This window comes from Nannospalax galili, unplaced genomic scaffold (assembly GCF_000622305.1).
Source record: "Nannospalax galili isolate Female #2095 unplaced genomic scaffold, S.galili_v1.0 scaffold1508, whole genome shotgun sequence".
In the NCBI taxonomy this organism is placed as follows: domain Eukaryota; kingdom Metazoa; phylum Chordata; class Mammalia; order Rodentia; family Spalacidae; genus Nannospalax; species Nannospalax galili.
In genome coordinates this window covers 1493754-1509869 of record NW_008358858.1, presented here as the reverse complement: position 1 = coordinate 1509869, position 16116 = coordinate 1493754, and the positions used below count along the sequence as shown (strand labels likewise).

At 48.2% G+C, this 16116-nt stretch overlaps 1 protein-coding gene across 2 annotated transcripts in view; it reads left to right on the top strand.

Moving 5' to 3' along the window:
- The window catches only part of LOC103725113 (epoxide hydrolase 1), a 29451-nt gene extending 14525 nt beyond the window's left edge, over positions 1–14926 (top strand). For both annotated transcript variants that reach the window (XM_008822393.3, XM_029558260.1), the window contains exons 2-9: positions 1063–1250; positions 3138–3318; positions 7870–8097; positions 9227–9356; positions 9908–10116; positions 12544–12652; positions 13956–14081; positions 14497–14926. In XM_008822393.3, the coding sequence (XP_008820615.1) occupies positions 1068–1250; positions 3138–3318; positions 7870–8097; positions 9227–9356; positions 9908–10116; positions 12544–12652; positions 13956–14081; positions 14497–14698 (1368 nt within the window). In that variant the 5' untranslated portion in view covers positions 1063–1067 and the 3' untranslated portion in view covers positions 14699–14926. The remainder of the gene's footprint in view (positions 1–1062; positions 1251–3137; positions 3319–7869; positions 8098–9226; positions 9357–9907; positions 10117–12543; positions 12653–13955; positions 14082–14496) is intronic.
- Positions 14927–16116: the final 1190 nt, after the last annotated feature.

The following is a 16116-nucleotide window of genomic DNA, read 5'->3' as shown; positions in this document are numbered from 1 at the left end:
CCAGCCCCTATTTTATATTTTTTATTTTATTTTATGTGTATAAGTGTAATGTCTACATGTAGGTAGTACACCTACCTACATGTGATGCCCATGGAGTTCAGAAGAGGGCATCAGATCCCCTGGAGCTGGAGTTACAGATGGTTGTTAGCCACCATGTGGGTGCTGGGAATCAAACCCGGGTCCTCTGCAAGAGCAGTCAGTGCTTTTGACTGCCGAGCCAGCTCTCCAGCCCAACATCAGTTATTTTGAAATAACAACTCCTAGCCACAGTGATTAATGAGAATGGCAAATGGCTTCAGTCTGAGGCAGAACACATCTGCTGGACAGACATCCTTGCAGAAATGTCTATGTGAGGCTGTGGCGGCCGCTGTGCAGGCTGGGGGTCTGGCAGAGCCTTCTGTGACAGCTACTGTTGGCCATGCAGAATATTTCTTTCCTTGCAGCCTTTGGACTTTTCTTAAGTTTTATGGTGGGCTGACACAAGAAACCCATTTTCATTCTGGAAATATTCACCTTTTGCAGGACAAACATGAATGAAGCCAGGGGCTGGTAGTATATTAGTTATTTACTCATTACTATGACAGAATACCTGATAAGAAGCAATGAGGGGGGAGGGGGGAGGGAGGGAGGGAGGGAGAGAGAGCGAGAGCGCTTGTTTTGGCTCCTTGTTTGGGGGTAGAGTCTGTTTGGGGCAGGCGTGGCAGCAGAAGCAAGAGGCAGCTGGTCGCACTGTGCGTACAGCCAGGAAGCAGAGAGAGGTGCATGTTACTGCTCTTGCTTTCTCCTTTTTATTCAGCCTGGGACCCCAGCCCATGAAATGGTGCCAACCAATTCTGGATGGGTCGTCCCACCTCAATTAGACTTTTCTGGAAGCATCCTCACAGGCACTCAGAGGTTTGTCTTCCAGGTGATTCCAAATCCCAGCTGGCAATCAAGACTAGCCATGACATTTGGGAAGGAGCTGGGGAAGGAGCCCATTAGGAACTGGAGTCTTTGGACAGTCAGGCACCAAGTCCTGGCCAGGTTGTCTCTCTTGCTGATGGGGTCCCCTTCATCTCACAGGAATCATGTGGCTGGAACTTCTTCTCGCCTCAGTGCTGGGCCTTGTCATCTACTGGTTCGTCTCAAGGGACAAGGAAGAAACCTTGCCACTTGAAGATGGGTGGTGGGGCCCAGGGACGAAACCTTCAGCCAGGGAAGATGAGAGCATCCGACCTTTCAAGGTGGAAACATCAGATGAAGAGATCAAGGTGAGATACTTTTCCTAGGCAAGGGTAGAGGCCAGAGGGGCAGCCCTGCTGTGGTTTCTCTTGGGCTGGAATGGGGACATGGGTCGGGATGGGGCTTTGGAAATGACCCATCTTGACAGGTTCTGTCTGTCCATCCTTCTCCCTTTGGGCAGATGCAGATTGCTTTTAAAAGATACGTCCAGCTGAGCAATCCCATTGCTCCCGCTCCTTTCCCTTCCCCAACCAAGACCTAGAAGGGCTGCCAATGGGACCACTGTATACACCACGGGCCACAGAAAGCAACCTCAACCCTCCCTGCCCACCTGAGGCTAATACAGAGCTTAAAGGGGAGACTGTGAGCAGATGCCCCTCAGCCCATGTGGAAGTGTACTGACAGAAGGAGGCAGTACCCCAGGAAACGCAATAATATGGAGGCCACAGGGTCCGCTATGGGTAGGCTCCCTACTGTGAGTTGGCCACTACTGGGTCCATCACGTCCTTGCATCAGGCCCACCCGGTGGGGCCTTTTGTCCCAGATCCCAGAGGTAGACCCTGAAACTGAGAGTGGTATAGCGGCGGGTCTCACATGATGGAGAACAAATGGAAGAATTTGAACTCAGGTTCAAGTCCACTGATTCTTCTACATGGAGCTGGAGTCAGAAAGGAAGGGACCAGTGAGGAAGGGAAGACAATCTCCTGGGGGATCCAGACTTGAGCAAGATTACAAGGCGGGGTGACCTTGCATGACGTGTCCTTTCCTTTACCCTGTGACGCTTGAGCACTTACTATGTACACTTGCTCTGTGGAGTAACTGGAGAAGACAGAGACCCTTCCCGCATATAGCTCATATTTAACATCCATAGATAAGAAAGGAATACATCTAGAGATACTGACCCACAGATCAATAGGGATTAACTTCATCAGATGCACCCACAAAAGGTCACCAAATTTCCAAGGAGGAAGGGATTGAGAACTAGGAAGCCAAGAGTAAGTGACTGAGTCTGCCCTGGGGAACACACTGGGGCCTGGCTCCTGGGGTGAAAGTTGAGCTCTGAGGATCGCTCATGGGTGGAGTCTAGATTCTGAAGGAGTCTAAAGTTTCTAAAACCTGTTTGGGGGGAAGGCCAATGGATGTGAACATCTCTGGGAATCATGACACCTGAGCCACTCCATGAGGCAACATTCACGTCCTTCAGCCAGGCTGCTAAACTCTCAGCCAGCTCTACTGTACCCAGACCCCATCTCCTGGGTGGTCCATTTTAATCCCACTGAGTTATGATCACTTGATGCTGTACAGAAAGGCCTGGCATACTGCTCAAGGCCAAGTGTAGCCTATCTCGTTTTGTACTACCCTGTGCCAAGAATAGCTTTTGCGTCTTTTAAATGGCGTGGACAGAATCCAAAAGAAAAATAATACTTGGTGGCAGGTAATAGTTGTGTGGTATTCAAGTTTCAGCCCTAATTGTAAGTTTGACTGGAGTGCAGCCTCATCTCTTCATGCACAGATTATCTGTGGCAGCTCCTTCATTTTTCAAAGCATAAACACTTTGCTCTGTGACTATTTACAAATCTTGCCAACTCTTGCTCTATAGAAGCTTTGGTGAATTAAAAATGAGTATTGTCATATACCTAAAAAATGAGAGATGAGTGCTGGGGTGTAGCTAGGAGACAGAACACATGCATAGCATGTACAAAGCCCTCCTTTCTCTGTACCTCCTATCACCCCCAAACAAAGAGAGATGAAAGGAAACCCAGAGTTCATAGGAGAAAACCTATGGGCCTTACAGGGATCTGAAGACACACTTGGGCACCCTGTGTGACTACACCATGGTGTCCTGTGTATGGCTGTGGGGTTAACTCTGGGTTCTCTCTTGCTCCTGGTCACCCACTCTCTCTCCTTCACTGCAGGACTTACACCAGAGGATTGATGGGTTCCGTATAACCCCACCCTTGGAGGGCAGCCGCTTCCACTATGGCTTCAACTCCAACTACCTGAAGAAAGTTGTGTCCTATTGGAGGAATGAGTTTGACTGGAAGAAGCAGGTGGAGCTCCTCAACAAGTACCCTCACTTCAAGACCAAGATTGAAGGTATGTTTCCAGAACACTGGACCAGGGGAGGTGAGTCACAGGAGCAGCCTTCTCGCACAAGGTGATCCCAAGTCAACCATGCAGTAGGGCCCTTGGAACCTGTGGTAGTTGACTAGGATTCAGTTATGAGTCTTAGTTCATCTTGAATCATTACTTGTCAGGATACATAAGTAATGCCCAGAATCAACAAACCATCAGTCTGTGGAGATAGACAGAAGGATAGATCAGTTATTTTGCAGCTAGAGAAATGCAAAATTCTAGTCAGTGTTCTGACCTCTATATACCTAGTTGCTTATGGTCCACCCTTGGACCCCACATCAGTGTTCTGTCCAGATCCCCACTGTCCCTTCCATTCAAGCCCCCTGTTCCTGCCACTTCTCTGTTCCTTCTGTAATAGGTTTCCAGATCCACCTCTGCCCCAGACCTTTTGGGCAGGAGGGCCATCTCTATTCCCGAGTCTAAGGGCCTCAGATGCTAAAAGGTACGTTTACCTGCCTGCTCATAGAGGAGACAGGGAGGTAGAGGTCCAGGCCCAGGCAAGCTCTCTAGCCTCCTCACCTGACCCTTTTCCCTTCACCTGCAGCAACTGTCCAGGGAGCTCAGGCCTTTTACCAATAATACCTTCCACCCATGACTTCCCTCACTTCCCACCAGGCCCAACACTTTCTTCCCGCACTCAATTTGGCATTCTGAGTCAGCTGACCCACAGGAGGCCCAATTAGAGCATTTCCTTCCACAAAGGGAAACAGGCCCACAAGGTCCACTAGGAACTGTGGGCTTTTAAAAAACCAGTGTCCTATGATAACAGTGACAATAGCAATTTTAAATTTCTAATTTACCAAGTTTGCCAACTCTTGCTCTACAGGAGCAAATATTTAAAAATATTAAAAACTCTTATAAATATTCAAGATTTTAAAAGTACGTCAGGAAATACAGAGAAAACAAAGTGTTCCCCTCACCGTGGCCCCAGCTTAAACTCAAATTCTGCCATCCTTACATAGCCTCTTAGGGAAAGCCCATGTGGACATAAGCACGCATATGTATTTTTTTCTAATTTTAACATCAGATGATGTGTCAGTAGAATTTGAATAAAAAATAACCTCATATCATGCAGTTTGGTCCAGAAAAGATAAAAATACCCATTAATATAAGCTTTAAAAGATCAGTAAGATAGCCGGGCGTGGTGGTGCATGCCTGTAGTCCCAGCACTTGGGAGGCAGAGGCAGGTGGATCTCTGTGAGTTCAAGGCCAGCCTGGTCTCCATAGTGAGTTCCAGGACAGCTTGGGCTACAGAGAGACCCTGTCTCAAAAACACTAAAAAAAAGATCAGTAAGTTTAGCAATGTAGGACATCCTGGATAGATGTTAGGTGGAAAAAAATGATTCCAAAATAGAATGAGCATGCTATTTTATCTGTTAAAAGACAGTTAATTCCCACTAAGTATCTTTTGAAAACTAGAGACGAACCTAAGGACACAAGTAAGGAGGGTCCTGGGCGGGATCCTGGGACTGGAAAACCAAGAGACCCTGAACTGTACTCCGCTAAATATGCATGCCAATGCTATACAGCTTTTAAAGGAGAATATTAAGCCATTGTGGTAGTCTGTTATCCCAGCACTTGGGGGCAGAGGCAGGAGGATCAAAAGTTCAAGGTTAGCCTGGGCTATAGTGATCACCAGTTTCAAAAGAAAAAAGAAACAAATTCTGCACTGTGGACAAATCTTTAGGATATTGAATTGTGCTGGGTGACAAATGTCTGTCCCAGAAGGGGGATTCTTCATGATTCTGCCTACCTACATGAGGTGTCTGAAACAGGGAGACTCCCAGAAGCCCGCAGATAAGAAAGGGGAGATACTAACAGTGTGTGAAGTTTTGGTGATGCCAGAGGAATACATTGTAGTGATCAGGACTGCATTATACAGCCATAGAGACCAGTGCAACAGGGGAGGGGTGTGGCTCATTGGTGAACCATTTGCCTAGAATGTGCAAGGTCCTGGGATTCGGCCTCAGTTCCACAAAATGAAAGAATAAGTAAAAATTTTAATAAGTAATTTTAAAAAGTTAAAAAAAATAGTTTTATAACTGGAAAATTATGTTTGTGCCAATACATGTAGAAAATTTATATATATTTATAACTTTAATATAGAAAAGTCTTGAAGTATATATATCACAAAGAACAAAATCAAAGAACTTGGCTGTACTGCTCCTGGAGGAGGACTTTGCATACTTTTGGAATTTATTCCTTGAGAACTTCAAATTTCTGCTTATATCAATTCCTTGACTTAGAATAGTTTGGTTCTGATTTTTCTCCTTTATGATGTTGTAAAACCAGTGTGCCTTCTGTAAAGACCATACTTTGAGTTTGGTCCTTCTCCTGGGCTGGTGACAAACAGTCTAGGCACAGCTCACACATAACCCTGCAATCACAGAGGAAGCAACCTACTCTGCAGGGGACTGTTGAGGCTAAGTGCTCATGTTTAGTAGGTTAGGTATATTAAATGCATTGTGTGGGGACTAGCTGCTCTTGCAGAGGACTCAGGTTTGATTCCCAGCACCCACATGGCAGCTAACAACTGTGCAGATCCAGGGGATCTGACGCCCTCTTCTGACCTCTACAGGTATTGCATGACATGGATGCACTTACATGCAGGCAATACACTCATACACATAAAATAAAAATAACAAATATAAATGCATTGCGTGTGTGTTTGTGTGTGTGTGTATATGTGTGTGTGTTTGTGTGTTTGTGTGTGTGTTTGTGTGTGTGTTTGTTTGTGTGTGTGTGTATGTGTGTGTGTTTGTGTGTGTTTGTGTGTGTTTGTGTGTGTGTTTGTGTCTGTGTGTTTGTGTCTGTGTGTTTGTGTGTGTGTATATGTGTGTGTGTGTTTGTGTGTGTGTATGTGTGTGTGTTTGTGTGTTTGTGTGTGTGTGTTTGTGTGTGTGTTTGTGTGTGTGTGTTTGTGTGTGTGTGTGTGTGTGTAGAGTGCTGGGCACTGAACCCAGGGCCTCATGCATTCTGTGCAAATGCTCTACTACTACAATTTAAATGCATTTTAGACTTCCACATTTTTCAACTGCAGATGGGTTCACCAGAATATAACCCCTTGTACTGGCTTTTGCACTCATGAACTCACAGCAGCTACAGTTACCTGCACAAGATCAAGCCAGTCAATAAGTCCAGCATGGATGAGGGAGGGGCTTATGAGACTCCACCCCTAGCTAAGGAGCTATTGGCAGTTGATGGCTGCTAGGGGAGGAGGAATCATTTTTCTTTGGGAGTGTACCTGCTGGCAGGTTGCCCATGCGCATGAAGGCAGCACTAATTGAACCCAGTGGGTTAAAAACAGAAGAGGCATAGACATGGGAAAGTGGGTAAGAAAGCCCAACCCAACCTAAGGAGCTTTTGACAACTGATGACTTCTGGGAGGGGGAGAGACAGTTTCTTACAATGATGCAACTCTTGGTGGGCTAACCATATTCTAGTGGAGGGACCCACACTGAAGGACATTTGTGGACACAAATCAGACTCTATAGGCCACCATACTATACATATAATAGAGTATATTAAATTGGGTGGTGGGCAGTAAATGGAGGTGTGGAGAGGGGAGAGGATCCAAATACTATCAAACTACATTGAATGGAAATTGCTAAAATTCAATAAAACTTTTTTAACAAAAGAATGTAGAGGCAAGAAGATCATGAGTACAAGGCCAGCTTAAACTACTTAGTAAAATTGTAGTAGTTAATTTGTGTAGCTACGATAAAATACCAAAAGCAAATAAATAAATAAATAAATAAATAAATAAAAGAAGAGGAGGAAGGAGGAGATGAAGGTAGGAGGGGCCTGTGTTGAGTCGGGTCTTGGGGAAGTGGGAAGGGAATTTGGGGGGGTGGATAATTTAAGACATGTATGAAATTGTCAAAGAGTAAATAAAAGTACTTTAACTTTTCTAAATAATATAATCTCATGTAGTGAAAGAGTACTGGCATAAATATACATATGTATAAAACTTTGCAAAACTGGCTATACCGTGGCCATGACACGGTCATTTTGCCACATGGCAATGAACTCTTTTCTACATTAGATGAACACACCCCACAGTACCTTCAAATGACTGACTGTATTGTACTGCAGTGAACTCTTTATCTGAAACCCATTTAATTAATCCTCTGTTGCTGGATCTGTGGGCTTTTCTGGCCCCTGATTTTTCCTCATTGAATACGTGTTCACAGAAACAATACCTGTGGAAAGTCAGGTCCTGTTCTGGACCATGGGAACCAAGAAGTGCACACCCAAACCATCCATCCCCACCCTCTGGAGAGCATGTTCTAATGTAATAGAGAGGTTAGCAAGGACACACACATAACCAGAGCACACTCTAAGCACCAACAGTGAGACTTGTTATTACTGTCGTCAGCACCCTGCAGACACCGAGGGCACAGCACCTGTTCTCCCAGGAACGGCACACAGGGAAACAGAATGGCCGCAGGACCTCAGCCTCTGCAACTGCAGCACTCTCCATCCCTCACCCTGACTGTTCTCTGTCCCCAGGACTGGACATCCACTTCATCCATGTGAAGCCCCCCCAGCTGCCCTCAGGTCGCACCCCAAAGCCCTTGCTGATGGTGCACGGCTGGCCTGGCTCCTTCTTCGAGTTTTACAAGATCATCCCACTACTAACTGACCCCAAGACCCACGGCCTGAGCGATGAGCACGTGTTTGAAGTCATCTGCCCCTCCATTCCTGGCTATGGCTTCTCAGAGGCATCCAGCAAGAAAGGTGCTGTGTGTTAGAGGGCCACACCCCTCAGGCCATGTCCCATATGGCCAAGATGTCCCTAGGCCCTCCTTCTAAGTTGAGGAAGGAATTGCTAGGGAGGCAAGAAGGAAGGTCTGGGAAGCATGTTAGGAGCTTCGGGGTCACTTCTTCTTGAACCTGAGGTATAGCAGAGTAAAAGATGTAGTGGGACAAGAGGCTGAGGAGGGTGATGACAGCACTGCCCAGTGTTACTTAGGCCTGGACTCTGTTACTCCAGAGCTCACTGGGGGCCAGCTTTACCCTGAGTCCTGTGCTGTGTAGCTCACTGAGCCTACAGTGGTTCCTCTGTCCCAAAGGAGGCAGCACCAGGCACACTGCCCTGTGGATAGGGGGCCTTACTTAGGGCACCAAGACTCTTTCCTTCTGGTCTTTCCTTCTGCTTTCTCCTCGGCCTGAGGAGAGGCAGATCTGGGAAATTTCACAGGTACCTGAGCACCCAAGAGGCCTACCTGTGAATCCCCCATGTAATATACATTATACTGGTAAATTGTTCTATGCTGTTTGAGCTCCCTGAGAAGCTGACTATGGAAACTGCGTTGTCCCCTCCTCCCACCTCACCTATTTCAAACTCAAACATGCTGTCTCAAAGTATCCTCCAAAACACCCAGTCCTGGGTCAGGCTGGCTTCCTCACTCTGTGACGAAGAGAGGGAAAACAGCAAGCATCCTAGAGTATTAAAAGCATTGAGAACAGGTAGAAGGCAAACTATTTCCAACAGAGGTTACTATTGTTTATCTCATGGTATAAAAATGCTGACAGAGGGAAAGAGAGGCTGGAAGCTCATCCACACAGAGAAAGTTCTCAAGAAGGAACTCCAGCTGACTGCCTCAGCTTCCCCATTGATTTCTGCTAGATGTTGGTGAGCCCCTATACTGCTTGCTCTCAAGCAGGCTACTCCATTCATCTCTACTGAATGCTATAAACTCCTAGTCTGGTGATGTTTGGCTATCTCTCTGCTACTTGCTGTTTATTCTTTTACTTTTGCTTGCTATAGACGTAATAGACTCACTGATTCTAAACAGAAAGGCCAGCTATTGCAGATGATTCTTTGGACCATGCAGAACACCCTGTCTGTCCCCTTCAAATGCAGGCTTCAATACAGTGGCGGCTGCTAGGATCTTCTACAAACTGATGTCGAGACTGGGCTTCCAGAAATTCTACATTCAAGGTGGAGACTGGGGGTCCCTGATCTGTACCAACATGGCCCAGCTGGTCCCCAAGTGAGTCACAGCAGGCATGCAGGCATGGCACAGCTTCTGCAGGGATCTGTGTGTGGGCGGCTTCCATACAGGACACAGGACTGTTCACGCCAGGCCCTCCATAGCAGTGTCCAGAGACTTGGGGCTCCCTTTACCCAGCCCCCCACCCTGGCAGGAATACCTGTGGGCTCCAGACAGAAGAAGGAGATTCCCTCACCATTAGGTGGCCACAGGGACACACTGACCCACTGACCTCATTCTTGGGATAACTCGGGTGGCAGCTCTACTCATGTGAGGTGTCTGAAACAGGCAGAGCAAAGTGAGCAGAGGTGGAGGTTGTATTAGACCTCCATGGTGGACAAGCTCTAGAACAGCCTTGATCAGAACTCTCTAGAAAGATGTTGTCCCCGCCAACCCCATATCTCCAACTCTATGGATCCCCAGTGTGACAGGCTCTAAAAGAGACTGGCCTGAGCGCTTCAATCCTGGGGCCTGTCCCTTCCTCCGCCGTCTCCTTCCCACTTCCCCTTGATAGCAGCCAAGCTCACCTGTGCGCATTTCTCTGCTTACAGCCACGTGAAAGGCCTTCACTTGAACATGGCTTTCATTTCGAGAAATATCTACACCCCGACACTTCTCTTGGGCCGGCGTTTTGGGAGATTTTTGGGCTATACTGAGAGGGATATTGAGCTGCTGTACCCTTTGAAGGAGAAGATTTTCTTCACCATCATGAGGGAGAGTGGCTACTTCCACATCCAGGCCACCAAGCCAGACACCGTGGGTGAGCACCCCAGGGCACGGGGAACCAGTGGGAACCTCACTGCCCCTGAGAACAGTGCTTATGGCATGGAAACCCCTAACAAGGACCTCAGGGCACTTTTTTTCTCTGTGCTGAAAGTTGAACCTAGGGAGTCATTTGTGCTAGACAAGGGCTCAACCTCTCACCTATACATAGCTCTTTTTTGCTTTTAATTTTAAGACAGAGTTTCACTATATTGCCATGACTAAACTTGAATGCATAGACCTTCTGCCTCAGCTTATCCAAGTGCTAGGATTACAGGCATGAGCTATCAAGCTCAGAGCACTTTTTACCCTTAATGCATTTCCTACAGAAGCAAGATTCCTGGTGCTCATCATCCCTAGGCTAATCCCAACAACTCCATTAACCTGATTCCATAAGTTTTTCCAGGGCTTTGAAACACCCCACCCCCACCCCCTCTGCTGCAGTTTTATGCTGGGAAGCAGAGGGAAAGAGGTGAGGCAGAGGAAGTGGGGGCCTAAGATCTGGGGGTAAGAGGCAAGCTAGTCACAACTCTTGCCCCCAGAACCCTATCACTAAGTATCTGGCACATGGCTATACTCTTCAACATGGCAGAGGCAGAGGCCAGAGGAGCCACAATTTTAGGCCAATCAAGTATACACAGTGAGTTCAAGGCCATATGGAAGGAAGGAAAATAAAACAAAAGGCTAAATATCATGATTTTCATAAGTATAAAGTGAGCATGTGTCCAAGATTTTATTTAAGACATTCATTTATAAAGAAACTGGTAAAATGTTCAAATAAACAAGAATAGTTCAAAGACAGAACACACATTTGTTTTCTAACGGATATAAAACTCATTAAAACACACAGAGTGGCCAGGCCTGGTGATACAGATCTATAATGATCTATAATCCTAGCTATTCAGGAGTCTGAAGCAACAGGATTCAAAAGCCAAAGGCCTGCCTGGTCAACATAGTGAGACTCTATCTCAATAAAAACAGTAAAAAGGGTTGAAGCCATGGTGGCACACGCCTTTAATCCCAGTGCTCGGAAAGCAGAGGCAGGGAATCTCTGTGAGATCAAGGCCAGCCTGGTCTACATAACAAGTTCCAGGCCAGCTGGGGCTACAGGGAGACCCTGTCTCAAAAAACAAAATCAAACAAACAAAAGGTTGGTGGTATAGCTCAGTGGTAAAGCACTTGTCTAGAACCTGTAAGTCCCCAAGACAGAGAGACAAAAAAATAAAATAAAATAAAAAGTGATAATTAACTGTCCACCAGACAACTGGACAACAAAATTTCTACTCAATGAAGAATCATTTGTTTTGCTCTAAGTTGTCTATCATTTACAGAGCTGTAAAGTAGCTGAAAGACAAGGGCAGGTGGGACCCATGAAAGAGCCAGGGACAGTTGAAGGGCTCCTGGATGTTCCCTGAGTCCACGAAAACAGCACCCGGGAACCATGTCGCCCATTTCAGAGTATCCTTCAGTTCCCATGGCAATTTAATAGCCACACCCAGGACAGGTCCTAAAAATGAGAGCACTTTATAAAGCCAGGCTTTTGTTCCATTTATGAAACAGATGTTCGTTGTAAAGATGATTGGAAATGCGAAAACAACACAGAGCAATCTTTAACTCGCTTGCCTCCCAGCTGCACCCTCCAGAAGAGCTTCCTAACCTTGTATTGCAAATGGATATACTGAGTGCCCAGTAAGACCACACTTCCCTGACATGCTTGATGGCCTCCTTCTGGACCTGAATTGTCCCCTCACTCCTCTCACCAGGTCTTCCAGGGTGCCGCTGCCTGTTCTCACCCTCCCCATGACTGGAACCACACAGCATGGGCTCTTTGCGTTCTGTCTCCTTTTGCTCAACATGGCTTTATGAGGCTCACCTATACTGTTACCCAGTCATGCTTTTTTTTTTTTTTTCAGTCTTTTTGAGACAGGGTCTCCCTGTAGCCCCAGCTGTCCTGGAATTTACTATGTAGACAAGGCTGGCCTTGAACTCACAGAGATCCTCTTGCCTCTGCCTCCTGAGTGCTGGGATTAAAGGCGTGCACCACCACGCCCGGCCTGCCAGCCATGCTTTTTGATACTGGACATGGTCCCTAGAACCTTATGGATGCTAAGCACTGACTTACTCCCTGGTGTCTGTCATTTTGGTGACTGGAACAGTATTTAGCTCATGGGTGTATCAACGTCTATTTGTAAGTGATTATCCTATTTCTGATCAAGATACAGCCCATATAGTGTGTGAGTCCCCATGAGACCATAGGGAGGATTGATTCCCTACTTACTAGATATAGCTGCCCAGGGCAGGGCTCCAGAAGTACAGTTCGTGGCAGGGCAGGGCTTCCTGCCCCTATGACAGTCTCACACCTCAGTCTTGGAGGCTTGTACTCTGGAGCCAGGTCTGAATCCCTCCCTTGCTCTTTCCTGCCCAGGCTGTGCTCTGAATGACTCTCCTGTGGGCCTGGCTGCCTACATCCTAGAAAAGTTCTCTACCTGGACCAAACCAGAATACCGGGACCTGGAGGACGGAGGCCTGGAGAGGTGAGGCCCTACTTCCCTACTTTCAGGACCAGGTCCACAGGCCCTGCCTCTCCCTGCCTGCCATTCCATGCCTATGTCTGGCTTGGCTTGCTGCACATCCTACTTCATGGCCAATGAGGCCCTCTGTGGAGGCAAGAAAGGTCTACACCTTCCCAGTAGGTGATAAGACAAAATATGCAGATCAAAGGCAGCAAATATCCTTTATTGTAGAATACCCCAGCCCTCTCACTTGGGACCTAGACCCCCCAGGGGGAGCAAATGGGAGGGGCAGGGCTGTGAGAGTGCAAGGGTATGAGGAAGCACTGGCATGAGCACTGTGTCAGAGTGGCTCCGCATGGATGCCCAGCTCGTTCTTGGCATGGTCACATTGAGAAGCAGAGGCTCCAGGATGTCCAAGTGGGAGTGCCCATTCAGAGCTTGGACCCACAAGTGTGGAACCTCGGGTGAGGTATTACATGGAGGGGGAGGTCCCATGTGCTGTGGTGGATCCTGGGTAGATATCAGAGAAAATATGAAGAGCAGCATCCAGGGATGCTAGTAAGTTTTGTTGGCTATGGAGGAGGGATAGGAAAGGACAAAGGGACAGACAGATTGGGAAGACAGAATCCAGGAAGAGATTCACTCCTATAGGCCTGAGCAACAAGAACAGTTCCGGTGTGCAGGGTCAAGAAAGAATGGGAGAGGAGGTTAGAACCAGAGAATAGAGACAGGAGAAAGGGGGCACCAGGTAGTCAGGGTATGGGGATAACATAAAATTGTGTACTGGGACCAGCCTGGGGAGGAGGTGCCTAATCACATAGGGCCAAGGAGGCAGATTGGCTGATTTAGGGACCAACACAGGCAGGTCACAACTCCCCTAGGGCAGAGAAACCTAGAAATGAGAGAGCCAGACACAGTGGGCATTGATGCCTGGTGGACTAAGATGTCCTCAAAGAGAGTGACAAGAAAGGTGGGACAGTGGTGGGTCATGGCCCATCAAGATAGACCCAGGGTTGGGATCCTTGGAGAGGTCAGTAGCTGGGATTGAATGGGGTCAGTGACTATCATGAGAGCAATGGCAGTCCTCTGTAGTACACAGCCTGTGACCAGAATAGGGTTCCTCATACAGGGTGGACAGTTATCAGTGGTCTCTGGGACTATATCCCTGTGGAAGGCCAAATTCTTGGGTGGCAACTGAGATTCATCAGCCTCTCCCTGAGCACATCACCCCTTGTCTGATGTGCTCAGCCTGAAGGGACCAGCACCTTTGCTCCTGACAGCTATAACCTATACTGAGCCTGGGCATCCTGTCCTGTTTTCCCAGGAAGTTCACCCTGGATGATCTGCTGACCAATATCATGATCTACTGGACAACAGGGACCATCGTCTCCTCCCAGCGCTTCTACAAGGAGAATCTGGGCCAGGGTATCATGGTCCATAGGCATGAGGGGTGAGCCTGGCTGAGCAGGGAAAGGGCCCCTGGTGACCACTTGGTCTTTAACCCAGGCAGGGCATGATAACAAGATAAGAATGATGACAGATGCCCTGGGTGCCCAACCCCTAGGGATCCTGGCCTGCTGGGGCAGGTGCTTTCAAATTTGCAAGGCCCATATGCAGACCCTCAGGTGGCAGCAAAGGGACAGGCAAACAAAGTGGACATTAGAGGTTCACACACCCTGCCTGACAGAGGAGGTCCTTAGTGAGTGGGAAGGAGGGGTTGCAGTGGGAGGGCTGTGTGAGCCCTGCTCTGCCCTTATCAGTATGGCTCACGTGGCCTGACTCAGCGTTCCGGAGGTCCTGAGAGCCCTGCTGTAGGGATAGGGATGCACAGAGTCCCAACCTCACTTTATTCCTGTCTTCTCCAGGATGAAGGTCTTTGTGCCCATGGGCTATGCTGCCTTCCCTTGCGAGCTACTGCATGCCCCGGAAAAGTGGGTGAAGGTGAAGTATCCCAAGCTCATCTCCTATTCCTACATGGAACGTGGGGGCCACTTTGCTGCCTTTGAAGAGCCCAGGCTTCTGGCCCAGGACATCCACAAGTTTGTGTCCCTGGCAGAGATACAGTGATGATGTTGGAGACCAAACATGGTTTAAACAACTGTCCTAGTTCTTCCTGAGTCACCCCTGGGGAAGATATCCCCTTTCTGAAAAATAAGCTTGTTTCTATTCCCTGTCTACACTGGGAGCCCAGGTTTTCCCCCACAGAGACACCTCCCACCCTCCCAAATGTACCACCCTACTACACACCTGTATTAAACTATGTGGCTTTGATGATAAATGATTTTATTTCTAAGAGTGACTGAACCAAATGGCATGTGTTTCTTAGACACCTACATGGTGCTCCCTTTCCAAAAGAGAGCTGGCAGTCCCCCCCGCCACCGCCACACACACATCCTGGAGGGTCTCATCAGGCCCTGCTGACTAGGGCAGGGGGCAGTTAAGTGCCAACAGCAGCCAGGCAGCCCCCAAAAGACTACTGGTACTACTTGAGCCACTTGCAATGCACAGGCCACTAGGAACAGAGGCGGTATAGCTGTGCCTTCAAAGGTCCTAGTAGCCTGGGTCTAGCCAGGCCTGCAGATGAGCACAGAGAGGTCCATAGAGCTCTGCTGAGTCCCATGGTACCCTGGCTGAGATGGAAGGAGGGATCCCAGGTGCTTGGCTGTGTGCCACCATAGCACAGTCCCTTTCCCTATCCTGAGAGTCCTGCTCCTACCATGGGTCTATGCCTCAGACACTCCGAGGGGCAAGGCTGCCCTTTGCCAAAAATGGCTGCCCAGCCCCAAAGTCCCACCTGGGAAAACACATGGGGCCTCCTGGCTTCCTGCCTAGTTGCAGCTCCAAGACTGAGGACACCCCTACACCCAACCTGGGAACCCCCTCTGCAACTGCCACTCTGACCTCTCATAACCTCATAAGACCCGTGGTGCTGCCCCTCCAGAGTTGGAGGGAGTAAACACATGATATGAACACCCAAGGGAGCCTACCTAGATTATCACACAATTGTCCCAAGAGGCAAAAGAGATGGAATCACACCTGTGGGCCCAGTGGATACTTTATTTATGGTCCCCATTGTCTCTGCCAGCTGTGGGGTGACCCTGACCCAGCCAGTACCAGGCAACATGACAGAAAAACCCAGAAGCCCAGCAGGTAAGGTATGTGAACAGCTAGCAGTTGGCTGCAGTTGGCAAGAAAAAGTCCCAAGCAACTCCCCACCCCCCAGAGTCCCTAGGCAGGGCTGTAGGTTGGGGTTGCACTGGGGACTCTTGAACCCATCCGGACTCCATCTTATATCTGACTACTGCAGGCTAGCAGTATAGAACTTTCCCCCTATTCCTCTGAGAAAACACACCCTTTCTGGCACTGAATTCTGAGATAGTTGCTTTGCCTGGAAGCCAGGCTGTCTGTGGGGATGTGTGTGTCAGCTGTGCTTCCTCCAAAGGCCCAGGATGGGAATAAGGGAATCCCCCAGAACCTGGCCTGTT